General features: G+C 49.8%; 2 protein-coding genes across 14 annotated transcripts in view; both read right to left on the bottom strand.

Annotated features, from left to right (window-relative positions):
• TG (thyroglobulin) overlaps positions 1 to 17,158 on the bottom strand; it is a 199,963-nt gene extending 182,805 nt beyond the window's left edge. The window contains exons 1-10 of the mRNA XM_087825191.1: positions 17,092 to 17,158; positions 15,974 to 16,082; positions 14,667 to 14,764; positions 13,283 to 13,486; positions 12,807 to 12,966; positions 6,709 to 6,783; positions 6,508 to 6,614; positions 5,190 to 5,333; positions 4,798 to 4,983; positions 374 to 1,453 (exon numbers count right to left, since the gene is read on the bottom strand). Of these exons, the coding sequence (XP_087681317.1) occupies positions 374 to 1,453; positions 4,798 to 4,983; positions 5,190 to 5,333; positions 6,508 to 6,614; positions 6,709 to 6,783; positions 12,807 to 12,966; positions 13,283 to 13,486; positions 14,667 to 14,764; positions 15,974 to 16,082; positions 17,092 to 17,158 (2,230 nt within the window). The remainder of the gene's footprint in view (positions 1 to 373; positions 1,454 to 4,797; positions 4,984 to 5,189; positions 5,334 to 6,507; positions 6,615 to 6,708; positions 6,784 to 12,806; positions 12,967 to 13,282; positions 13,487 to 14,666; positions 14,765 to 15,973; positions 16,083 to 17,091) is intronic.
• Positions 17,159 to 23,923: 6,765 nt separating this feature from the next.
• PHF20L1 (PHD finger protein 20 like 1) overlaps positions 23,924 to 26,426 on the bottom strand; it is a 64,127-nt gene continuing 61,624 nt past the window's right edge. For 8 of the 13 annotated variants that reach the window (XM_087825499.1, XM_087825497.1, XM_087825501.1 and 5 more), the window contains 2 exons: positions 25,988 to 26,153; positions 23,924 to 24,597 (listed from right to left, as the gene is read on the bottom strand). In XM_087825499.1, coding sequence (XP_087681625.1) covers positions 24,455 to 24,597; positions 25,988 to 26,153 — 309 coding nt within the window. In that variant the 3' untranslated portion in view covers positions 23,924 to 24,454. The remainder of the gene's footprint in view (positions 24,598 to 25,987; positions 26,154 to 26,426) is intronic. The other 5 variants (XM_087825500.1, XM_087825502.1, XM_087825505.1 and 2 more) reach the window with 1 other exon arrangement.

The raw sequence follows: 26,426 nt of genomic DNA, 5'->3' as shown, positions 1-26,426 counted from the left end.
GGAGTTTATTGAGCTCAGAAGACCAAGATGGAAACATCTAGTTGTCCAAACTCCCCCTAAAATCTTATTCAGCCATAGATCTCATCACATCTGCACAGAGCGTCCCTATCACTAAATGGGCTCTATTGAATCCAGCTGTTGTCAACGCTACAGACACGTGCCATGGTTCCTTAAGGCCAAGTAAGTCTCCCTATTCATTAAAATGGTTAGTGTTATCAAGACTTTTCTGGACAATTTTTAAATTAACCAGAAAATGTTGCCATTAACACAAGTTAGAGATTTAGCTGTGACTACATTCTTTTTCTCTGTAATGCATGGGTCAGGGCCCCAAAGGAGAATCAGAGTTTGTAGGTTAAGCACCCAACAGACTTACACTGCTTGGGTTGTCCAGGTACACTTCGAGTTCCAGGAATAGCCTGGCCCTCTGCATCTACACAGTAGCACTCAGAGTTGAAGCACTGGACAGGTAAGAAGTGCCCCTGGCTGGTACAAGAAGGCACAAACAGACTGGAGCCTGCAGGCTGGCTGCCAGAGAGGCTCTGCATCCGAGCCCTTTGCTTTTCACACTCTGTGGGGCACCTTGGTCGTCCACCTCTCACCCTCGAGCCAGGCAGTTCTTTGCCCTGGGAATCCACACACCAGCACACTCCAGCAAAGCACTGGACATCCTCATAGCTTCCTTCTGCTGTGCAGGACGGGACAAAAAGGCTGCCAGGTGTTGGCTCACAGCCCCGGGAACTGAGCACCATTTCCATCACATCACCCAAATCCCTGGCTATGTCCTCTGGCACTGAAACCGCATGTTGCAGGAACAGAAGGAATTCTGGAAGGTCCAGGAGAGAAGCAAGAGATGTCAGGGCATTTTGGTTCTCTTGTAAGTTGATGTCAAAGCCAAAGCTGCCCACAATTGTTTTATTCATAGTACTGCCCTTCTTAATGGCTCTGGGTGTTTCCACGGCAGGATTCGAATCCAGCCCTGCAGAGAGGGGCTTTGATAGATCGACATGTCCTCCTCCACTCTGCAAGCCTGGGAGACCAAGTTGCTGGAAAAACTGACTGAAATTAAAGGTGCTTCTTGTGCCAAGGGCTCCAGACAAGTTAAATTGGCCAACATTTGCCAAAAATTTCCCTCCAAAGAGGTTTTGCTGGAGCTGCTTTGGGTTGGTGGTAAACTGAAGGGCAAGACGAGCTAAGTCTCGGGAGGGAAAAATCCCTCGGATGGCTTCTGTGAGGAGACTCTCTGAGGTGGAAAACTGTTGGTTCCGCCCTTCGACCATGGGGCGGAGAATCCCTGAGTCCACAAAGAGCTCTTTGATCATGGGTGGGCAGGACGTGGCTGATCCGGCTCCTTTCCAAGCCGAAAACATGCTGTGGAGGCTGAAGTCGCCCAAGGGCCCGAAGTGGAGTCTGGACAGGGCCCGTCGCCTCTCGGAGGAACAGGACTGGTCTCCAGCTGCACAGGACGAGCAAAGAGGAAACATAGTTTTAGCATCACACGCAGCCCCGAGACAGCCCCTCTGATCTCTCTGGTAGTAAGATGTCAAAAAATTCAGCCAGGACCCCTACACTTTGTTCCTCTTTTTCCTCTGTGTCATTTTATTTTTAGTTTTTGCCCTGAGCCGGGTCCATGGAGGCCACTTTGGGGAATGAGTTTTCCAGCTGACATGCCTTCCTCTCCTGGCTTTCACTAGCGGGGGGCCCTCCTAAGGCAAGGCTCGTGGACACTGGCCCAGTTTCTGAAACCCAACATCACACAGGCACCAACACATTGGGTTTAATGAGGTCTCCATCCTCCCACCCCCACCCCCCCCCGCCCATTATTCATGTCCACCCAGAGCCTCAGAATATGATCCTATTTGGGAAAGAGGTCTTTGCAGATGTAATTAGTTGAGATGAAGTCATCCTGGATTAGAGCGGGCCCCAAATCCAGTGACTGGTGTCCTGATTAGAAGGCCATGGGATGACATAGACGGACACAAGGGCAGAAGCCACATGAGGGCAGAGGCAGGAACTGGAGGGGTACAGGCAGCTATAAGCCAAGGAGGTGCCAGCCACCACCAGAAGCAAGGATGGGGCAAGGAAGGGCCCTTCCCTGGGGCTTTTAGAGAGAGCTCAGCCCTGCTGACACTCTGGTTTCAGACTTCCAGCCTCCGGAACTATGAGCAAATAAATTTCTGTTGTTTTAAGCCACCCAGTTTGTGGTAATTTGTGACACCAGCCCTACAGCTAGAACACCGACAAATCCCTATTTTTTAATGCAGCGTGGCTTCCCAGCACATTCTTGTTGGAACCCTAATGGACTTGAACACTTCTTTATATGTTCTTTGTTTAGCCGCCTAATTCTTCCCTGTGGGTAGTCTCATCGCAGCACTAGTTTATAGTCTCTTTGAAGATTAAAGGCACACTTGAAATGCTGTTAGTATTTCCTACAATAAATATTTTTCTTATGTTGTAATATATAATATTATCATATGTCATGGGAAATATATTTCCTATAATATAATATAATGATGCCCACTTGGCAAACACACTTAGCACATTCTTCTATGCTTCTTGACCTTTCCTCAAAATTACTAATTAAATAGTGACCAACTCAGTCAACTCCATACAGGTCCAGGTTGTTCTATCTGAATATCCTAGGTTGACCACAATCACGTTTAGAAAAATTATTTTTAATTCCAATTCCATTGTCTCAGTTACATAGGTGAAAGCAAATAAGCTCTACTTTTCTCCATAAAACTGTAACTGTTAGGGATTTGCAACCACCCACCACCCCAACTTTTTAGAATAATTCTTTTCCCTCAGTTCACACGGATGCCAAAAAAGAAGTCAGCCAATATTCCTCTGCAACCAGGCAACAGAGAAAGAACGGGAACATGTGGTCATAGAGAGAGAAAGGGACTGGCAACCTCAGGACACTAACATCCCTCAGCGAGGCTGTGGCTTCCTTTGATGGCTATTAGAGGAAGGTATGGAAGAAAGGAAATTCACTGCTTTCCAAATTAAGAGCCTCCCTTCCATTCGTTTGTCGTGTTACCAAGGCAAAAATTCAGATATTGGTCCCATGTGGCATTTGTTTCCACAGAAATAGGACCGATACACCAGGGAGAGAGAGGGAAAATGTGTGATCTGTGCGTTTGGGAGCACTCTTGGTTTTAATTGGGAAAACGTAGCTTTTCATTTCCACCTGAAAATTGGAGGGCACACTATCCGGTGGGTTTTAATAGAATTAAAATGTAATGGGGAATAGCTTCAAGGCAGAACTCCACGTTTTTTTCTGTATCCTCACACAGAGCAGAGAATACTACCAAACACTACGTCCAACACTCAAAACGTTAAGTTGGAGAAATCAAATGATTTCACAGGACTTGTTGAATGAACATCGATACATACTATGTTGAGGCTATAAAAAGACCTGGTCTCCTTCACGGATTTAAATCTCACCAAATCCACCCAGTTGCACAAGTAGGGAGCCTGCGGGTGCTCCCGGATTCCCTCCTCCAGAATCTTACTGGTGGACTGAACGGAGTCTTACCAGACACCTAGCAGCATTTCAAGCCCACACCCTTCTCCCCAGCCCACTGCTTCTTCCCTAGTATTGGTCCCTGTACTGGGCTGAATAGTGCCTCCCCAAAAGTCACGCCTTTCCTGGAACCTCAGAATGTGACCTTCTTTGGAAATAGGGTCAGTGTAGATGCAATTAGCTAAGATGAGCTCAGACAGGATAGAGTGGGCTCTTCATGCAATATAATTGGTGCCATTGCAAGAAGAAAAGAGACACAGAGGCAGACACAGAGGGAAGGCGTGATGACAGAGGCAAAGTTTGGAGGGATGCTGCCACAAGCCAAGGAATGTCAAAGATTGTCGGCAACCACCACAAGATAGGAAGAGGCCAGGAAGGAATCTCCCTGGCGCCTTCAGAGGCCCTTGGCCCTGCTGACGCCTAGACTTTGGACTTCCAGGCTCCAGCACCGTGGGAATACATTTCCTTTGTCCTAAGCTGCTCCCTTTGTGGAACTTGGTTACAGCAGCCCCAGGGAAGTAACGTAGTCCCCTGAGCTCTCTTCAGGACATTGCTATGACCTTCAATACTCCTTTGAATCTTTCCTCCAAAATGCCTGGGTGATCTTCCTTACACACAAAACCCATCGTGGTCCTCTCCAGCTTACATCCCCTCAGCACCTTCACCTGTCCCAGGAAGAAGCCCCCGAGCCTTTGCCGTGATGTAAAAGACCTCAGTGTCTTTCCCTGCTTCTTCCCCCTCAGAGCCCCACCCTGCTCATGAGTCAACAGTTTTTCTCTATTCTTCTTGCAGATTCAGTGACCATTAACAGATCGATGCCTATGACTTGTGTCCTTATGATTTTGCTTCTCCTGCTCTCTACGCAGAGCACACCTGTCCTTATTTTCCCCCCTCAGGAAACATCTTTATTTTAGAGCACTAATCAAGTGTTGCCTCTTCCATGAAGCCTTCCTGAATCTCTCCCTTTCATATACTCTGATCCCACCTTGCTCTGTGTTCCACTTCTCTCTTACGCCACGTCTAAACTAACCCTCCTTTCTTTTTCTTTACCTATGAGGCCCCCAATATTCACTGGACTCCCTGAGGGAGAAACTATGCCAGACACGGGACAAGAAACATGTTAGAAGTTAGAGATGGTAAGTGGGTTTTCATCATGTTGAGCTTGACGGGCCTGTGGGGAATTTGAATGAATGGGTCCTGGCGTGATGGGTTTGGAGAAACACAGTAAAGTGACCTGAGAAGACCCAAACAGGAAGCCCTAGCGGGAGACGCACCACAAGGCAGCGACGCGTCCGGCCTCCGAGTTCCGCGGACCTCCCTGCCCTGGGCATCCACACACCAGCACGGCCCTTCCCTCTGGCACTGCACCGCCTGGTAGGCCCCATCTCGGTGGCAGCTCGGAATGTAGGGGTGACCGAAGTTGGTCGCTGTAAACCGCTCCACCTCACATTTTGTGGGGCCTGGGAGAAATCCACGTGGTAAAGAGGAGACAGTCAACAACACCTGGTGTGCTCACAGCTCACATTGTGCACTCCGCTTGCTAGTGACATTCATTTCCACACCACCCCCACTCTGCTGGAGCAGCCGGGGAGACTGCGATGACTTCAAACCCCAGTGGTCCCCTCCTGGCAGCAGTGTGCCCATCGGTTATCAGCTTGTTACTCACATCGGAATCTGCCCGAAAGGACTAGCTGAACCGCTAGGAAGCGTCTCTGCAGTATCCGGTACAGGGTGGTCTGCGTGAAGGTGGCAGCGAGGTCCAGGCCAGCGAAAATGGTGTCGTAAATTTCATCGAGCAGCAGCTCCAAACCTGAGCAAAGACAGCAGGCGGGTGAAGGTGCAGCTTCCCTCCGAAAGGAGGTCCTGATCTCCCCACTTAAACTGGGGCAGTATGCATGGACCTGGGGAATATTATGCTGAGTGCAATAAGCCAGGCAGAGAAAGACAAACATCGCATGACCTCGCTTATGTGGAATCTAAAGAACTCAGTAAACTGATGAACGGAATAGATTCAATGACATGGAAGCATAGGGCAGACTGACGAATGTCGGAGGGATGGAGGAGGGCGGGTGGGTGGAGGGGGGGAGAGTAGCCAAAGAACTTATATGCAGATATGCACAACCCAAGGACACGGACAATGGTGGGGAGAGGGACAGGGGAGGGGGAAGGGACAGGGTGGAACGGGTCATTGGGGAGAAAAAGGGACATCTGTAATATTTTAAACAAAAATAAAATTTAAAAAATAATAATAAAAAATAATGAAAAAAAATAAACCTTGTTGCCCTAAAAAAAATAATAAAATAAAATAATAAAATAAAATAAAATATGCTACTCAGAAAAAAAAACACTGGTATTTAGAGGACCAGAGCCACCCTGGCAGGTGTACACAGTGGTTAGAGCATCAGGCTATGAGCCAAAGGGTCACAGGCTCAATTCCCGGTGAAGAGCACGCACCTCAGTTGTGGGTTTGCTCCCCGATCCCGGTGGGGGGGTGGGAGGCAACCAGCCAATGTGCCTCTCTCACATCGATGTTTCTCTCTCTCTCTCTCTGTCTCCCTTTCCCTCCCTCCCTTCCACTCTCAGTGGAAAAAATATCCTTGGGTGAGCATTAACAACAACAGAAAAAGGACCAGAGGCCTTCCCTGGCCTCCCTTTGCATGGGGTCTGCGCCAGCCCTTAATGGTTCCCAAGCCAGGGCTGCTGGGCACGGCTGGCAGGCTGTTGGCAGCAGCGCTGATGAGAAAGACCAGAACCCACCCGGGCCTCCGCGGGCCAAGCTCAGGGCTGCGTCTGCAGAGGGGGCCCCTGTCCCATGCACATCAGAGCACCACAGACCGTTTGCTAGCCGTGCCCCTTGGACACCCAGCAGGTGGCCCAGCTGGGGACCAGGCCCTGCTGCTCCCTCGGCTTTGCAGGGACTGAGGTTGAGGCTCTGGGCCCGGTGAAAGCCACTCCTCCCCTGCGATCGCCCGAAGTGCACTTACCTGTCTCAGCCAGTTCCCGCCCCTGACTGTCAGCACAGTGACAGTACCCGGACACCTCAGGGAACCTTCTCCGGAAGGCGCTGAACGTCACGAATGCATCTGGAAACCTGAAGGAGAGGGAGATGTACCTTCACCACTTTATAAAAGGCAACTCATCGCAAGCTGTTCCTATAGAAACAAACAGATGTGGCCTCATCTCACCTGGGGAAAGGGGATGTCTGATTTTTTCTCTCAGGCCGTTTGCTCCAGGCTTCCTGCGGTAAATTTGTTTCTTCCCTAACTCGGTTTCACCTGGCCGGAGCGAGGCTAGACCTATTCGATAAAGCTGTCCTGTGCTAATTAGCTGTTTTCCTCACTCATGACACTTGACCAATTTATCCCCAAGCCTGTGTCTCACAGGATGGAGCAGAAAACAGGCAATGACCACGCCTGAACTGGTTCCCTTACTAGAACATGGCTCCAGAGACAAAAGGCCCGGTTTGCTCTGCAAACATGTGGTTCAACTCCGATGATCTCATTTGGGAGATCAAACAACTTCAGAGCCCTTTACAAGCTGTCAAGAGCTTGGAGAGGAGCCAGATTCCCCCATAGGAAGTTCTTGAGAAGGACATTTCCCAGTCTCACAGTTTGAGAAAACACAAAATCAATATGACATCACTCATGAGGGCCAGAGAACTCTTTCCAAACACTGAGGGAAAGTACACCTGACTCCCGTCTGACCTGGCGACTGCTATCGAGCTAACTGGCTGGGGCCCTATCCTGGAGGTAAACTGAAACCAGTGATACAGAGCCATGCTAAGCAGCCCTTCCCACATGCAATGGTTTAGCAACCGGAAGGAGTTCCGCTGCTCTATACGACATTGAGAGGTTTGCTCATGTGTCCCATGTGGCTGGTCCATGGGACCCAAGCCTAATGTGTTCCTACATATGTCTGGACGTATATCCTCAGACCATAAGTTAGCAGAAGCAGCGGCTCTCTGCACAGAGGTCTGTTGCTGTGGAATTTAGTCTAGAAATCTATGGAAGCAACATTTGTGTCTGATGATAGGAAAATTAAGAAGCAAATTATAGTAAATCCCCTAAATGGATGTGTGCATAACATTGTGTAAAAAGGGTAGGATGCAGAATGACCCGTACACATGTGTGATCACTGTGTAAATGAACCAGTACTGGGAGACGATATGTTGTGCAAAATCTGCTCGGAGCCTGAACATGCGGTGCAGGTAATAGCCATCAATTTGAATGAAAATTAATATGGAAAAAAAGCTTAGGAAAGCAGCACAGAACTATGGATTTTTCCCACGTCGTTGGTGTATCACCGTGTCTGTGAGTTACATACAAAAGGCTGTTCTAGTTAGTGAGTTATGCTGAATAGAAACCAGAAGCTCACTTTGCCCAGTTGCCGCTGATCGGAGGCACAGAATAAAAGCTCATTCATGGGAACCTGGGATAATTCATTCTAAAAAGTGCTTTTAGTAGTAGTATTAAGGACTTCCACTTATTCAGCCACTACTTTGTAAAGGACAATCCACAAAGTGTTTAACATACAATGACTTGTTTCCTTCACTGAACACTCCGGAAAGGCAGGTGGCCTTCTTTGATCCCCACCTCAGAGGTTAAAGGTAAGGTATGTCGGCCACCATCTCGGAATACTGGGGGCTGGAGCTAGGGTTGCGATCCTGATCTTGGGCTCCACGTGATACCTTCCCCTGCCGGGGTGCTGCTCAAGGTGTGTTTGGCCATAGCTGGTCTCTGCCCCATGTCCAGAAAGGCACGTGACTGGGTTCTGTTCTCACGCCCTACTCTGTGTCCCGACACCTCACTTTTCCTGGACCTGACAGAGGCAGGTGTACATGCTGATAAATGCATTGATGGCTCGCCTCGCTGGCCCGAGGTTCTGAAACCCGTTTCAGCACAAGGCACGGGAAATTTAAACCACTCTAGTCCCATGTCCTGCTGATTCAACCCAAAGGCCTATCTCCACATCCTGTCCCAGGGCCAGTGCCACCAGCAGGGTCTTTGAGCTGCCTTCATCCCAGTGCCTTCGGGTCAGAGTCCTGCTCTCTGGGTTTCTGGTCTCGTAACCTGCCCTGCACCTGGCCCTCCCTGTGCTTTCTGCACGGACCTCACCCTCAGCATCCCCTTCTTGCACGTGGGAGGTCACCATGGCTTCGGCTGGAAGGAGGGTCTTCCCATCCTCCCAAGGCCTCCTTAAGGCCAGCTGCTGCCACCTGGACTCTTTAGGGCCGGCCTCCAGTCCCCTCTGGGGCAGACACCCTGCACTGCCATCTTTAATCCCTCCTTGCCAATTCTGTGTGTAAATAGCTAAGGACCTGGAGCCGGACACATCAGAATTCCAGCCCTGACTTAACCACATATGATTATCGCTATTAATTACGCCTAATAAAAATAACAGGTGGCATGGACTGAGTGAGCTGACACTACAGCAAGCACTCTCTGTACTTTATCTCATTTAGTCTGCATGGCAACCCTTAAGAAGCGCCACTTCATAGATGAGGAAATTGGGATTCAGAGTAAAGAACCGATCGGTTCAAGATCACCCAGCCAAGACCAGGGCCCACGCATCCTAGTCCACTCCCAGTGCTCCTTCAACAAGAGCCGCTGGTTGGAGGGAGAGGCTACCACTTAGGTAGAGCAGGGTTCTTAGGGGGCCCTGCCTGCTCTGGAGTCACAGTAAAGTCAAGCTCTGACCCTCCCCGACTTCCTTTTTCTGAAATCCAATTCCATACGATCTGATTTCTGAAACAGTATCACCATCTATGAATTGGGGACTCCTCCCCCAGCGTCATAGTTGTCACTAAGCTCGTTTATTGGCTGCACCTGCTATTGTCATTGGTGCTTTAATGTCACCCAGGGCGTGAGGGCCTCTGCCATGCTTTTGGTCTCCTTCTCATTAGGTTCCCCACCCTTCTCTGCCACCCCAAGAAAAACCACGCTCTCCCTAGACTCTCCCTCCCCCTCCTCCTCCCCCCTTCCTCTCTAGTCCTGTAGATTTTACCTAGTGAATATTCCTCCCAACTCGCTCCATCTGCCCACCCTCCTCTCCATCACCTAGTCTAGCACAAGTCGTCACATCCCACCTGGACCAGTCCAGGAGCCGCCAAACTCACAGAGTCGCCTCCCAGCACTCACTCTGCTTTTCTCCAATCCCAGTCCATTCTCTTCTAAATCTAAGTACAATGGTTTTTAAGATATTCCCAACCCCCACCCCTGGCTTAAAATTCTTGGTGCGATATTGAGGAGGAACATACTTATACTAAAAAAAGTACTCCTTGCTTATCTGAATTCAAATATAACTGGCCATCCTGTGTTTTTTTGATCTGGAAACCCTAGGTGCTAAGTCTAGACTTTCCACGTGGCCTCCATGGCTCCTTCCACTGTGCCCGGTGGAGTCGCTGGGCCTGGCACTGCCCAGGTCTGCTTATCAGAAAATTCCTGAATATGATTGGGCTTCCAGTAACCAACGACCTGACCCTTCCCATGACCTTCCTAAATCAAAACTCGCTCTGAGACATGCTTGCTTACAAAAAAGAAAGGATCCCATTTCAGGCATAACTTTTTTTGTCTGTCTTAAACAATGGACGCTTAGTCCTGAACTTTTGCATTTAACTAGACTGCCCTCTTGTGGAAGGAGCTGTGAACTGTGCCTCCAACTGGCACCCGCAAAGTTTTTTGATGCATGGATTCTAAGCATAAATTGTAGGCCTACTGTGTGCAAGACTCTGTACTATGCACTGTACAGGAAATAGATATATTGAGGTTGTGTGGGATAGTAAAAGAAGCAGTACTGGCTAAGTGTGCCTCTTAGGGTGAATCCTTGACCTCCGGTGTTTCAGATTCCTCATTTGTACACTAGAGACCATAATTATCCATCCGATCATTTTTGTAAGTATTAAAATAGGCTAAAGGATGTCAGTTCCCTTTATGCAGCAAGCACTCACTTGAACTTAAATTGAGCGCGCACTGGTTTGCATCAATGAGCATCAGTAAATCAGACTATCTGGAGATTCTCATATGCTCACAGGCAGGCCACTCTCTGGGCCTGGGCTGGGCTGGGGGAAATCTAATCTACATTTGCCAAAGCCGGATTATGTGTAATAATTCCCTATAGGTGCATAATAATTTACAACTTTCACAGTGGTTTCATGGACGAGGTTTCATCAGATCTTCACCATGCCCTAATAAGCAGCGAGTTGCCTCCATTTTACAGATGGGGAGACTGAGGCTCAGAAAAGGTAAGTGACTAGGTCACTTTGCCAAGCAGTGTCACAGACCAAATGAGAGTCACAACGGCAAATGCTATGGGCCAGGCAGGTAATGCAGACGGACTGAGCAGGCAGGACGAAGACAGCGACAGGACATGGAGGACCCAGAGCACAGGAGGGTGTGCGCTCTGTCTGTCCAAAGCCAGTTTCTGGGCGCCGTGGGAGAACGCATGCAGCCGCCACCTTGTTTCTCAGAATCAGGAATTCAGAGTTTTGCACGTTAGGTTGAACAGATGAAATTGCTGATGTTCAACTACTTTTACCTTCACGAACACAAATTTCAGAGTTCAACCTAAAATTCCCTGGTGTTTCAAGTACCTGCAGCTCAAACAAGCCCAGTCTGTGGAATAGTTCCTGTCACAGGCTGCATGTCTGTGGCCCCTGCTGGCTCAGCCTTGAAGACCCCTCTCTCACACAGGGAAGGAAACTGGTTATTTGGAAGCCAGCCACACAAAGGCGCAGGTTCCCCAAGGGAATTCCTATCAATCAGTATTCTCAGCCTAATATTTTTAGTTATTTTTACCGCAGTCCCCCTCATCCATGGGCGATACATTCCAAGAGCCACGTAGATGCCTGAAACCACAGAGTGGAAAGCCCTCTCGTATACACTGTTTTTCCTACACATACATGCCTATGATAGAGCTTAATTTAAAAATTAGCCACAGTAAGAGATTAACAATAGCTAATAATAATACAGAACAATGATAGCAATATACTGCAATCAGAGCTATGGGCACGCGGTCTCTCTCTCAGTATCTAATTGCACAGGGCTCTCCTCACTTCAGGGAAGCACTTTACAGCTTCTCTGCGCTGGGTCTGAATCGCCAGCATCAATCTTGTGCTTCAGGATCATAAATAAATAAAATCAGGGTGACTTGAACACAAGCCACTGCAACACCAGGACAGCATCGAAAGTATCGATCTGATAACCAAGACGGCTCCTAAGTGACCAACGGGCGGAGCAGGGACAGAGTGTAGATGCTGGACGAAGGGCTGAGTCGGGTCCCGAGCGGGACTCTGGAGATTTCATCACCCACAACACTGCGCAACTTAAATCCTAAGAATTGTTTATCTCTGGAATTTTGATTTCATATTTTGGGACTGTGGTAGATCTCAGGTAACTGAAACCGCAGAAAGTAAAACTGGGGAAAGGAGGGACAGCTGTACTGGGACGCTTCCATTGTCCCTGCGCCGTGCGGGCCCTTCACGGGGATAAACAGCCATCTGAGGAGCCGGGCTATCTCACTACCTGGGCCAAGACTCCGTGCATCTCCCTTTTGATATTTGTTGTTTAAATCTTTAAACTTATTTCTAAGGGTATGCATACTCACAATTTTTTAAAAAGCATAAATAGGATCATGCCCATGCTTTTCATAGCGCTGTCTTTTTCCTTTCCTGCTAATTCCCTGCTCCACGTAGCTCTGGGCCTCACGGTGCCCTGACCCCCACCCAGCATGTGCGGATCCACATCACTCTCTGTGCTCTCCCGTGCCCTGCGCACAATCCTCTGCGTAGACACAGCATAATCACACTCACAGAGAGGCACAAAAAAGGGCTCGTTCGCTTGTTTGTTTTCTAAATTAAATCATGCCCTATTAGCTGCCCCTTGTATCTTGTATCATGTCATCCCTCCATGCTGCAGGACCCTCTCCCTGTCAGCCGGGGCTTTACTGCCATGTGGATATTTATGGTGGATACCTGGCGGGGGGGGGGGGGGGTTGCTCAGTCACTTTGTTCCCAGTTTTCTGCTGCAGTGAAACCAATGCAGTAGACGTCCTAGTGCACATGTCAGCATGTTCCGGTGTTTCTATTTTCCCAAGGGTTCGTGCATTTTTAATTCTCAAAGCTGCTGCCCCAGTGCTTTGTTTAAAATGCTGTCTCCCTTTGGATGTCCTTCAGTAGCTTATGAGAGCCTGGCCTCTCTCATTTCCCACCAGGCCGCGCGAGGATGACACCTCGCAGCCCCCAGCCCCCAGGTGAGCGCCAGCACGGCCCTAGGCCAGCCCCCCTTACCTGTTGTAGTTGTGGACCAGGTCGAAAACCATCATGTCTGTGGTGTTGACAAACTTGCACTGGACAGGCAGAAACCTGCCATCCGGAGAACACTGGGGTGGCGACTTGTCCCCCACCCCGTGGAGAAGGCGGCGGTTTCTTATCTCACAGCTCTCTGGACCTAAACATGCCCAAGAAAAAACGGTCACTTCCATGTGCGAAAAGGTGCATACGCGTCTGCGGTCTACAGGCGCATACCCATTTTACACACGTGATAGCTAGAGACCCGAGCAGGGACTAAGGTCACCAACACCCTGCTAAGCTCCTAAGGGCCAGCCAGCACACACTCATCACCCACATATGGAAATATTAAAGTAATAAATCTTCCGTGAATACTTTCATCTCTGCGCTGAGGGCCAGGCTCCCTGCCTCTTGGTCACAGTGGGGACAGCCAGCCGCACACCCTCCTTAGGGCTCTGGTGCTCAGTGATACTTACATCTCGTGGGCCTGCCCAGCTGGCGGGTCCCGTACACCTCCATCCCCTCCGTGTCCACACACCAGCACTGCTCCCGCCGCAGGTCACACTGCACGGGCATGTACTCCCCCGAGTCTTGACACTGAGGGAGGTAGGAGGTGGCCGTGCTGTTGAGGTAGCTGCTCAGCAGGATTTGCTGCTTGTGCAGTTGGCAGAAAGACAGACCTGCGGGCACAAGGAGCAGTGATGGGTCTCAGCCCAGGAGAGCTCGTGCCACCTCCCTAGAGGGGGAAGGTGGCCCTTCCCACAGCTGAGAGGTTACCACCCGGCCATGGAAGCTCAGTGTCCCAACTGTCCACCTTTATCCCGGAACTCCTTCCAGCATCCTGTGGCCCGAGTTGGGGAAAGGCAGGCTTCATCCCGCCCCATCAGTCTCCCGGACCCCCCACCAGCCTGGAGCTGCGGAGGTGGGTGCGAATGGAGCTGTATACAGGCCTGGCTGTTAACAGAGCTTGTCTGCGTCCGAATTTCCCCACCTGCTTGCTGTGCAATCTTGGGGAATTCGCTTCGCCACTCTGTGCCTCCATCTCCTCATCTGTAGATTTGAAAATACAACTGCCTTCTTCAGCTACAGGAGTGACGCTGACAATCACTGCCCCTGCTGAATACACACTGTGTGCCCGGTGCTTCACGTGTGTGTGCTAAACCCTCACGCACCCCGTGAGGCCCATCCCATGTTCCTGTTACAGACAAGGAGCCAGAGCTCAGTGAGGACGTGTGACGGGCCAGCGTCATTCAGCCGGAGGCTGGGAGCCGGCCTGCTCCCTCTGACAGTCATGCTGGCCTGAAAAGCCAGAGCCCAGACCCGAGCTTTTCTCCATCAAGGGATCGCTTGGTTCCAGGCTCAGTTTCGCCATTTAAAGGTGACCAGCTTAAGTTGGTCTTTGTCTTAGGCTTAACATGACATGCTCCAGACAGGGACTGTCTCTTTGACTATTCATCATCATCATTATTTTAGCAGGAAAGTTTCCACCTGAGTCTCAAATCTCAGAAACACTTCAGGTGAGAACACACTTGGTGAGCTCACTGCTGCTCTCCGGTTCAGAGCCTTGAATATCTGCGCACGCGGTGTCCTCAGCACCAGGCCCCGACCCTGGCACGTGGGGGATCAGTAGCTATTTGCTGAAGAAGTGCCTTGATTGTCCCATTTGATTTTCACGGGAGTCCTGCAGGACATGGCCTCGCATGCAGGACTGTGAGCCTAAGGCAAAGAGGGAGAGCCAGCAGCCCAGAGGGACGCTGGCCTGGTAACGTGCCAAGCCCGGCGCTCTCTCCCAGATGTGCACGGCTCTATCGAGGTTCCCCATTGCCATGGGACACCTCTGTCACCCCCTTTCATACTTACATGCCACAGGCCGCCCAGGCTGCCTGCTGCCAGGCACCTCCCTGCCGTCGGCAGACACACACCAGCAAGAGCGGCCATCCTTCAGGCACTGGACAGTCCTGAGGCAGGGGAGACACCCATGCAGACACGGTGATGGGCTCTGGAAGCCACAGTGCAGGTCATCTTCCCTCTGCCCTTCCCATCCTCCAAGTTGTAATGGGTGTAAATTAGGGAGAGGTTGGAGTGGAGGGCGGGTGCCTGGGGAAGGAAGTGCACCTCTCCTGCCTCTCACTAGCCCTGCAGCCTCAGTCACTCGCTCTCCAGCCCCATCTGCAAGCTCTGTAGCAAATGCCCATCCTGGTGTGTGAGCTTCAGCCACAAGGAGGCTGCAGAGGGTGAAGGCGAGGCCCTCCTCATGTGGACCAGGGGCGGGGACACCACCTGGGGGATCAGAGAGCAGGGCCACGGTTGCAATGACACGGGGAAGCAGTGCCTGGGTTTCCCGGGGCAATGATGGCTGCACTGAGGCGGCGGATGACCAGGTGTTATAAAAGGTCTTCCAGGTAAAGAGGCGAGGGTGGGACTGAAACTACAAGTGGCTGGAACAAGGGAAAAGCCGGTGAGCCAGGCCAGCGGAGGTCAGTCACCCTGACTCCTCCACGCCCCCAGAATCCCCAGGGATCCAGGCAGGGCCTGGACTAGGGGTGCCACCTGCACCCTGGGGAGCATGGAAGAGGGCTGTTAGGCACATTAGGGCGCATATAAAATAAGAGGGAGTCCCCCAAGTTCCAGGTGACTGGAAGAGCAGGGGGAGTTTAATTGTATTACAGACAAAGGACTCCCGTGGGGGAGCTGTTTAGATTGTCACTCCACCCTACAGGGACAGAGTCCGGGACCCACGTTCATCAGAGGAGAGCTCCCCGGGAGACAGCAGCGTGTAGCCCAGCCCTGGACCCCGCTGCCATCGACCTGAAGTCCACCCAGCTTCCACTGCCTCCACCTCTGGCTTCTCAAGAGGAAAAGAGGGGGGGAGGCACCAAAGCATAAGCCACTCCTTCCTCTGCACCTTTTGTTAAAGAATCACAGTAAAAGTTTTGGCAGAAAAAGAAGGGACGTCCTCGGTCCTGGCTGGGGTGAAGCATGGATCGGGGCTCCCTGGGTCAGGCTCCCCAGTGTTGATCAGCCTGGGGGACGGAGAGGCGGGTGCCCCCTAACCACAGGGGCCACCTCTCAGCACGCGGAGGGGAGGGAAGGGCATAGCGGGGACAGCCAGATGGTTTTTAAGGCCCCAGCGGCCTGGGGGCGCACCCGGCAGACGGGAGCCTTACTGGAAGCGGCCGTCCTCGGCGCACTGGGCCACGTAGTCCGCTCGCCGCCGAAGGGCCCTTTCCCGCCGCAGCTCGCAGGGGCGCAGGGGCTGTGCGTCCACCTGGTACTCTAGGAAGGGGAGCGACGCGTGAGAGAAGAGCGTGGCCTCACGCCCGGGACAAGGATGGGGCCCCTCAAGCGCAGGTGCTCTTCTGGGTCTTATTTCCAGCAGCAAGACCAGCCGTTAGGCTCCAGCTTACAATTGTGCAACTGTCCACACTTTTCCCAGTATGACATGAGCCCCTTTAATTCTCAACACACACCTGGGTGGGGGCAGAGGGGCCCATATCCCCATGTGGCCCTAAGATGGGACAGTGGAAGTAACCTGCTCAGGGTCACACGGCTGGCAAGAGGATTCAGCACAAACCCGCGGCTGCGTGTTCCCCCAGGCAGCGCTGCGGGGGGACGGAACACCGTAAGCGGGGTGTTCTCCAATCTGTCCAGCGCTCCCTGCACAGAGCACCTTCCTGGCACAGAGTAGAAATGCAAAGTAACTGATGGCTCTCACGTGTCTAATTTTCACTGAGAACATGTGCACCACGCCAGGGCTTACTCGGAAATCGCAAGCACATCAGAGGGTAAGTGCCATTTGCTTCCTTTCCCAGTGAGGGAACGGAAGCTTAGACTTATCCAAAGTCACACAGCAGGTGGCTGAGCTGTGGCCAGAACACAGGCCTATTTCACCCACAGTGGATTTTTTTACTCCCTGCTGACTATTCACATGCCTCTTATGGATGACGCGGGCCTTGAGAGAGCTAAGAAAATAAAAAAAACAATGTTGATGTCAATAATTTGCTAACAGCGTGGGGTGCGGGGAGTTAGAATTAAATTAGGGAGATCCAGTTTCCCGTATCCTGTCCACCAATGGCCAGCTCTGTGACCTCAGGCAAGTGAGCCTATCTCTCAGAACCTCTGTCTCTTCACCTGGAAAGAGCAAATAACCGATCTGGGGACACTGTAGGGATTAAATGTGATCGCAGAGGTTTAAAGGGCCTGGGGCAGAGCCTGGCTGGCTTTGGAGCTCTGCCCTGAGAGCTCCCTCCTCCACCTGCTCCAGGGCCCTGGGCTGGGGACTCACCAAAGATGTTGGCTGACACCAGGCAGGCTGAGCCCAGCAGACTGAGGGCCCACAGGACCAGCGCCATTCTTCTGGGCCCTTCAGGGAAGAAGGGGTAGAAGTGCTCGTGCCCCAGGGCTCTGGCTGGGGAGGTTTAATGGATCTGCTGTGCCGACCCCCCACCCCCTACCCCCACCCACGGGTACTCAGGGAAGCAGCACCGCCCTGTTCTCTCTGCTGGTCACAAGGGCTCCTCCACTGCATCTGCTCCCTGAGGACACTCGTGTGGCCAGTGGGGGGTGAAAGTCTTGCTGAGGATATGAGGGAGCAGAATTGGGTTGGGTGGCTTCAAAATTTGTCTTTACACAGGAAAGCTCTGTGGGCGACAGGCTCAGGCCCCCAGGAGGAAAAGCAATCCCTCCCTCCCTCCCTCTTTTCTCTCTCCTTCCATCTTTCCTTCTACCAATATTTTTTTAGAGCCCAGCAGTAGCAGACGCTGCGCTAGGCAATGGGGGTGGGCAGAGAACAATGTGGGGAGCCAAACACACACATTCACGTTCACACTTATCCTCCTGCCCCCTCTGTCCAGGAATTCGGACGTCACCAACCTATGGGGAGCAGGGCCTGTGTCTTCTGCACGAAGCCTGCACGTCAGCCCATTTTCTCTCAGTAGAGCCAGCTTCCTGCCTGCGCTCCTGTCCCCGCGTGACCTGACAAGATCGCCTTGTCCCCCTGAGCCCTGGCCCCCTTCTCAAGAAAAGAGAAATAGCCCAGCCGGACGTGGCTCAGGGGTTGAGCGTCAACCTAGGATCCAGGCGATTGGGGTTCGATTCCCGGTCAGGGCACATGCCCGGGTTGCAGGCTCGATCAATGACTCTCTCATCATTGATGTTTCTATCTCTCTCTCCCTCTCCTTTCCTCTCTCTGAAATCAATAAAGATATATTTAAAAAAAAAAAGAGAGAGAAATAAAAGGAGAAATATAATGTGTACCTACTTGCTAGGGAGGCCGTAAGGGAATAAATGAGGCATTGACAAGTATGTGCCCAAGAAATGCTAGTTGTTACTATTGAGTTTCTCACTTGCAAATGACATTGTGCCAGGGAACCACAGGAACACAGAACCCAGCAGTGAGGGGCGAGTGACAGGTTCGGACAGGCGGGGGGGGGGGGCACAAGCAAAGAGGACCTCACCAAGAATGTGGCACTTGAGTGGAGATGAAAGGCAAGCAAAAATCTGGAGGGACATGTTCAAGAGAAAGGGAAAGGGGAAGGGTGGGGACAGGCTGGGAAGTAGAGCATGCTCTGCCCTGGGGACAAAAATGAAGGAAACAGAACTGCAGAAAGGTGGATTGTACTATGTAATAGGGTTGCGATGGATATTGCAAGAGTTAATATCAGTAAAGTGCTCAAAACAGTACTTGTATGTAAGTACTCAGTGTTGGTTACTATCTCATTTTTGTGTTTGTGACATAAACTACAGAAAATAAAGCTCAACAGTTATTTTAACTGATGGTGTGGGATTAAAAATAGGTGAGAAACCCTGCTCTGAGCATCCTTCCTGAGGAATCACATCAGCCCACAGCTCCAACAGCTCCAGGTCCAGCTCCAGCTCCAGCTCCAGCTCCAGCAGCAGCTCTAGCTCTAGGTCCGGGTGCAGGTCCAGCTCCAGCACCAGCCCCAGCTCCAGAACCAGCTCCAGCTCCAGCCAGATCTCTCTGTCAAGCATCTGGTCCACTCTGCCTGGGGGGCTCCATAGACATTTCAAATTCCACACGTCCCAAATGGAGCATCCCAACACTTCTAACACTGCTCCTTAACATGCCATTACTGTCTAATAGCAAACCTGAGTGCCATCCTAAACCCCTGCCCTCTTACCTCCAAACCCTACCACCCCTTGGGCCCGGCCCCTCCTCGGCACCCTCACCGCCCCTGCCTCCTTCGGGCCCCGCAGCTCCAGACTAGCTGACCAGCACAGCCTCCTTCCTGGCCTCCCTACTCCCACTCTGGCCCTCACCAGGCTGCTCCTCAGTTGTAGGGGTGTGGGATGGAGACACACTCCTTGGGTGTCAGGAGGAAGCATGGGCAGGTCTCAGCACCCACTTAGTAGGCATAACTGTGAATGAGACTTAGATGTAGATGATTTGATGTGTTGGCATTTGCTGGTAAAGGTAACACAAGAGGAAGAGATCCCCCCAACCCGGCCCCCTGCCACCCCCACTATATGGGCCAAGTTACAGCCCATGCTGTGGGGGGCCAGCGGCTGTCTTCACTGTAAGAATGTAAGTCACAGCCTAATGTAACCAGCCCACCCCAAAGCACACACGCAGAGCCTGCAGGGTCAGCCTGTGCAGAGTCATCCTCGCTGGCCTGGGCCCCGGGAAGCAACAGAGGTATCAGCGCCTCCTGCCCCGGGCCAGGGGTCTCCGCTCCACTGGGTTTGGTGCTCTGGGGACACTGGAATTCACATCTCTGGGATGAAGAGTGCTGTGAGGTCAAGGAACGCAGCCCGTGAGCTGACTCCGGTTCAGACCCCCCGGAGAAGGCGGCGCTCAGCCGGCTGTGACAGTGAGCGCGCAGTGGGCCAGAGCTGCCCGGGCGGAGAGCACCCAGGAGAGGTGCTTCTCTGCGCCCAAGCAACAGAGCGGTGAGCTGAGAACCACGCCGGGGCACGGCCTCTGCACCCCGAAACCTTTCTCATCGTGACTCAGCTCCTGTCACCACTCTCATGGCCACTGAGCTGGGAGGACACACAAGCTCCCACAGTAACTCCAGGTGGCCGTGCCCTGGCCTGGTCTTCACCAGCCTGCTCCTGCTCAGGCCTCTGTCACCGGCCCTGCCACCTCTCCACTCTCCTTGGCCCCAAGCACAATCACATAACCTTCCCTCTCATCCCCTTCCTCTCTGAGACGGGCGTGCTGTGTATGTATAATGAGCGCTTACTGGAGACTTGTGGGTGAGAGAGTGGAATACAAGGAGGAAATGCTTCAAAATATCAGCCGTCACCTACCAGGAACTCACTTACCAAGCCAGCTCTCCCCTAACCCAGCCGTACTGGTGCTGGCCGGCCTCTCCCCATCTCCACCCCCAGGAACTCAAAGCCACGGCCCTCCTTCCCCTGGGTCGCCAGGACTTCTGCTTCCAGAAAGATGGAACAGATACACTTTTTTATAAATTGTTTTAAAATCTTTATTGATTTCAGAGAAAGGAAGGGAGAGGGAGAGATAGAAACATCAATGATGAGAGAGTCATTCATCGGCTGCCTCCTGCACAGCCCCTGCTCGGGATCGAGCTGCGGGCATGCGCCCTGACGGGGAATCAAACAGCGATCTCCTGGGTCTTAGGTCGATGCTCAACCGCTGAGCCATGCAGCTGGGCAGAACCGATGTATTTTCCCTGTTCCTCCTGCTAAACACAGCTAAAAACCCTGCATAACGCAGATAAAGCAAAAAGAAGACACTGAACAGTGGGTGAGGGAAGACAGCTGGGTAGCAACCTCAGGACCAGAGGAACACTGTGGTAGGAAGTTCCCTGGAGTTAATTTTGCCTCATATATCTCAGACTAGGTGTTGGAGAAACAGCAATCTAGAAAATTGCAAAAAGTTCAGAAACCCCCCTTTCCCTAAAAAGCCTCTGGAGCCACAAGTGCAGGAAAGGGGCAGCTAACACCACAGGGCACCGTGGCACCACTCCCCCCTTGCTAGCAGAGGCCAACAGGACAATGGGATTCCACCCTTGGCAAGCTAGGGAGGCTCCTCCCAGCTCCGTGCCAGGCGCTGACAGGCCATGTGAGCAGAGGAGCCGGGACTCACACTGGCTGGGCAGTAGAGCCCCTCCGGCTGTGGAGTCAGTGGAGACAAAGTGGGGAGCCTGAATTCCTCCCCACCCAGTGGTGACAATAAGGTGGTGCTCTCCCCTTCCAAAGGAGTGGTCTCAGTGGGGCCTGGAGAGGCGGGACTGTCATCACTGCCCAGAAGCAGCAAAGCCATCTCCCGGTGGTTGCTGAAGGTAACTGGGGAGCCAAACATCCTACCCCCACCAGCAGGAACAGGGGTACACCCCTGCAAGGTGTCAGGAGAGGCAGAGCCAGGACCTGAATTCCTGTTCCCACTGCAGTCAGTGAAGAGGTGTCCCTCTCCCTGCACCACAGTAATGTCAGTTCTACACAATGGAGAGATTGGGATCTAGAATTTCTTAACACAATACCCAAGTGTCCAGGTTTTGACCAAAAATGGCTCATCATACCAAGAACCAGGAAAATGTCAACTTGAAGCATCAGCTAAATTAGAGACGGCAGGTAACACGCACAACGCCTGGCCCAGAGCAGGCTCGGTCTGTTACCCCTATAAGTTTAGAAGTGACCGTGTTGCTGAATCAGAATGAACACAGTTCAACTTTCAGCAGTAACACTTCTGCGAAACGAGTTTTATGAGAAACAGTGGACTACCAGCGGGACTGAGTAGTGGGAAGCCACCATCCATTTAGAGGACCCGGGACATCTAGGGATGAAAGGGAAATGGGGGGAGACCGTGGGTTTCAAGTGGGAGATGAGGGGGTAGATCGCAGGTTTTAAGCGGCTCTCTTAGGGTGACGCCATTAGCAGAGTGAAGCCGGCCGGAGATCCAAGTGACTGCAAAGAAATGGGCCCCATATGAACGTGTGGAATATGAACATCTGAGAGGAAGTCAGTCAATGGAAATGAGTGTTAGGAAGGGGAGCTTTACCTGAAATGATGAGACTAACCAAGTTCCCTAAAGGAAAGAGGCACTACCCTAAGTTTGAAAATAACTCAGTAGAACCACACCCCAGTATGAGGAAGGACAATTATATTCATCAGTAACACTCTAAGAATGGCTGATCTGCATCAATACCCATGCTATTCTATCTGGGTAGCAGGGAAGCTACCTTTTCGAGAAACACCTTCTTCCAGTTTATTGTTTATATTTAAATATATATATACTGTGGTTTTTAAAGTGAGACTAAGTAGAAAGAAAATCAGCTCCTCTGAAAGCCCTCACAAGGGACTTACATTCACATAAGGCAGGCTCAGCCCACTAGCTGCTAAAAGGCCTCTATCAGTTGTCGGTACACTTTGTATTAAATGGATATGTACATACACATTTGACATAGATTTACTTAAAAATCTAAATTTAAAAATTCAGACTTCCAACTCATACACATATAAGGTAGCAGAGCAAAATTTCAGCAACCTAATTATCAATGGGCCTTCATTTCCTGGCTGCTGGCAAATCAAGTTTCTAACTGAAGACACGGACACCCAGAAAGCAAATGCGCATTCATTTAACCAAGGACCCCAGGACAGGGAAGGTGAGTGTTACAGGCACAGAGGGGCTTCTTTGTACTCATAGGTTAAGGAGGCTATCTGCTCCCTTTCTGAGAAAAAGATATAAATTCAATGTCTAGACTTTAACCATAATAGGGAAAAGACCAGAGCTATTATTTTTAAGCACAAATGAAAGACAAGAGTATCAATCCTGGGATACAGGTATCAGCAAATTCCACACATGGAATGCAGGCACTATTTTTTTACTTTAATATGCAAATTTAAGCAACTACCCCAGAATATCACCTCCACTAAAGCTTTTCATTCCTCAGCAGGATCTTTGGTGAAGTTACTGTGTCACGGGAAACACACAAGACTGTATTCTGCCTGCTGATCTGTCAAGCTGGAGAATCTCCGAAGGCAAGAAAAAGTTTTGACTGTTCTGCACGGTCTTTAAATCATCTTCACATCACAATGTAAGGCCACAAAAAGGCAAGCTCAAACTGTCAGGTCCGTGGAATAGTTTTAATAAAGTTTTACATACAGTACCTTACATATAGAACAGTGTGTTTGCAAATTTAAATAATATCTGAATGTACAGTGGCATGAATTCTTATCAAAGATAAATTCAAGTTTACTGTCTACCAGTTCTAAATGCATTTATACAGATCCCTAGAACTGATACACAGAACGAGGCATAAAATATTCAAGTGTTATGTTATCAAACAGCCTCCTCTGAACAGTCTTTTTCCCCCTTTTTAAAAGAGTTTCAAAACCTATACATACATTTTTAATTTTTAAAAACAGTCTGTTAAAAGGTAACATTTCATGTTAACCACCAATTCTTATAGTCTACAGTAATAAAACTAGATATGTGTAGATATAAATATGTGTGGGCTATGTACATATGTACGTCGTGTTTGTTTCAAACAAGCGTCCGCACACCCGCACCCGTGTGGAGCACTGGGCACGCAGCTCACAGAGCACTGCAGACAGGACCCCGGCTCGGAGTCCAGCAAGAGCTGACACAGCAACTTAGTTGCCTTTGGTTTCAGAAATGTGTTCATTTGTGACCAAAGCTAAAGGATTTGAGTTCATTTATTTCTAAAAATAAAATTCATCTTCTGAAGTGGAGCTTTCCAGTATTCCACTACCAGTTTAAAACTCCGCGGCCGCAGGCTGTTTGGATGGCCCTGTGCCTCCTCGACCCAGTGAGGGACTCACAACTGTTCTTCTGAAGGAAACACCAAGCACGCTCAGGATCAAGCGGTGCGCCGAAGCCTGTATACTGCAATCCACCATATAACCACACATATACGTGGCACACACGTTTCGGAGGGACTGGTGGCACTATGTAAGACTGTAGGGAACTCCCACAATACCTAAACTTCTTTTTCCAGCCGCATTGTCCTCATTTGGCACACTGACCCTTCTGCAACCCATTTTGTTTTCAATGAGCTTAATGCCCACAATAAACTCCGATTATTTGGAGTTTGTTTTTAGAATATGATCAGAGTGACGTAACAGCTCCACGACTGCTCTCCTCAGAAGTGGGACTCCTACTGTTACGGGCATTGTTCACCTAAGAAACAGCTCACGATCCTGTAACAGTTTAAACACCCTCAATTTCCATGCGGCTGCATCAACTGCAAAAACAGGTCTTAACGGCAACTTACAGAACTCTCCAGAATCTAGGTTTCCTCTACAACTTTGTTTTTGGCCAAATGCTGGTTTACAGACGAGGATCTCCCTAGTAAACACTATAAACACACCATACTTCTTTCTACTGGTATCCTGAGTTTCATGTGATCAACTACTCAAAACTCCTGCCAACTCATTCCTTCAGCATAGATGATATAGATTTACTTTCACTGATCCTTGGCATCTAATACAGTATCATTTGCAGCTTGCTCATAAATTTTTTCATATTCGCTTCCCTGATAAAGTTGTTCTTCATTTTCCTTTTCAAGGTGCCATCCTAGTCTCAAATCAATAAAGGACCAAACCGCACTATGCTTTTAACTCTCCATCCAGCAGTCATGCGGGCAATAAACCCATTGCACTGAAGAGAGCCACGTCCTTCCTGCAGGTTCTCGCTGCCGTCATACAGAGCACAGCGTTGCTATCTGCTGCACTTTGCCCATGTCCACGAGGAGCTGCTTGATGTGGCGTTTAAGCTGGGGCAATCTTGTGAGAGGGTCAGGTGGCTCTAACTCCCCTGTGAAATCAAGCCAGCTTTCCAGAACTGAGAGAGAGAACAAACAGAGTTAAATGGAAACTAGAAGAACACTCACAAAGTAGTATAATCAGAAGGTGGGAAAAGTGATGGAGACAGAGTTCACCTCCCGTTTTCTAGAAGGCCAATATGCACAACCATTTAGCGGCCTTTATAGCTTATCCCACAAAGCTTCAAGTCCCTCTTGGTGACCTTAACCTACTATTATTTTAGATAATTTTTCCCTTGATATATATTTAAATTAACTTCATGTTGAACATCTCCTTTTACTCTCTTCTGGAAACAACAGTGCCCTGTGCCTGCTCAAGCTAGCTATTAACTGAGGATTGAATTGTCTCTACTTCATTTTAAATGAAACTTAGCTACTCTAACCATTTTTATTTTAAATCCAGAAGTTCGCTTTTAACAAAGGAAAGGAGGTGGCAATTTCTCAGTGTCCTTTCATGTCTATATCATCATTACTTTTTTAAAAACATGCAAGCATATAGAAGTCTAGGCAGAATGCAATTAACTTGCATTCTACAATTTTTATTAATAATAACGGGAGAGTGTCACTTTATTTTTTTTTTTCTTTACAAATCTACTCAAAACATTAAGTTAACTCCACAGTTAGCTTATAATCAAATGGAAGATGCTTCTGAAATGGTTTCCATTTCCCCTTTTCTCAGGGAAAAACACAGCAGTAGGAGCTGACTCAGCACAGAGTAAGGGTATCACATCCTTTTGCAGATTAAAAAGAGGGGGGGATACCATCTATGATGCTAGGAGGGAAAAGGAGTCAGAAAGCACAGGAAAAACACTGGGTCAGGAACTGGGTGAGCTAAGCTACTCTACTTTCCTAACTACAAAGTCGGGATACTATCTTTCCTGTCTACTCCTCAGGGCTCCTGTGTGATCAAATTAAAAATATATTTAAAAAAAAAAAATTTGAAAATTTGTTTGTAAATTTAAGGTTTACCTACTTAACCTTACAGGAGTTTTTTGTTGGTGTTAATTTCACCTAACAAATGTGACCAGTGTGAAAACAAAACTTGAGTGTTTTCCCTCGTATTTCAAATATACTTTGAGTCCTTATGCAGACTTCCAAAGAACACACAGTTGAACGAAACTAAATAATATCCCATATATGCACAATACTGAGCCTGGCAGGTGGGCAATATTTCACAAACATCCACCTTAAAAACACACCTAAGATTATCCAACACACTGCGTTGAGCTTACAGGACCGCCCGTGGCCGCTGTGTTAAGCACATGTATAGGGAGCGAGGAAGCCCATCAGCATGGGAGCATCTGTAGTTTCCACCCCACAACTTAAAAAGCCTTAAACAACTTCTTCACAATAACAATAACCACACTCTACACGCTGCAGTAACTGCATTTTAGTTCTTTCTTAAATTACCGTCAACTTCTTTTTCTATGAGGTCCATCCTGCTGGTGACTTCATTCTGCACATTCTCTATGTGGGTAAGGAGGTTGAGCTGCCACTGCAGATGTGCATCTCCTGGATCTTCAGAGCCCTTTTTATCATTATAAACAAATACTGTATTCTTTTCAGCTGTATTCTCCTCCAAAAAAAAAATTGGAAAAAAAGAGTTGGATGTAATGTACCATCATAAAAAAAAGATATATTAAAAGCCTCATCACGCCCCGCCGGGCGTGGCTCAGCGGTTGAGCGTCAACCTGGGATCCAGGCGATCCGGGTTCGATTCCTGGTCAGGGCACATGCCCGGGTTTCGGGCTTGATCAATGACTCATCATTGATGTTTCTCTCTCTTTCTTTCCCTCTCCTTTCCTCTCTCTGAAATTAATAAAGATATATTTAAAAAATAATAATAAAA

Source organism: Miniopterus natalensis, chromosome 16 (genome assembly GCF_054644295.1).
Source record: "Miniopterus natalensis isolate mMinNat1 chromosome 16, mMinNat1.hap1, whole genome shotgun sequence".
NCBI classification, from domain to species: Eukaryota; Metazoa; Chordata; class Mammalia; order Chiroptera; family Miniopteridae; genus Miniopterus; species Miniopterus natalensis.
This window is presented reverse-complemented; position numbering and strand designations above follow the sequence as displayed.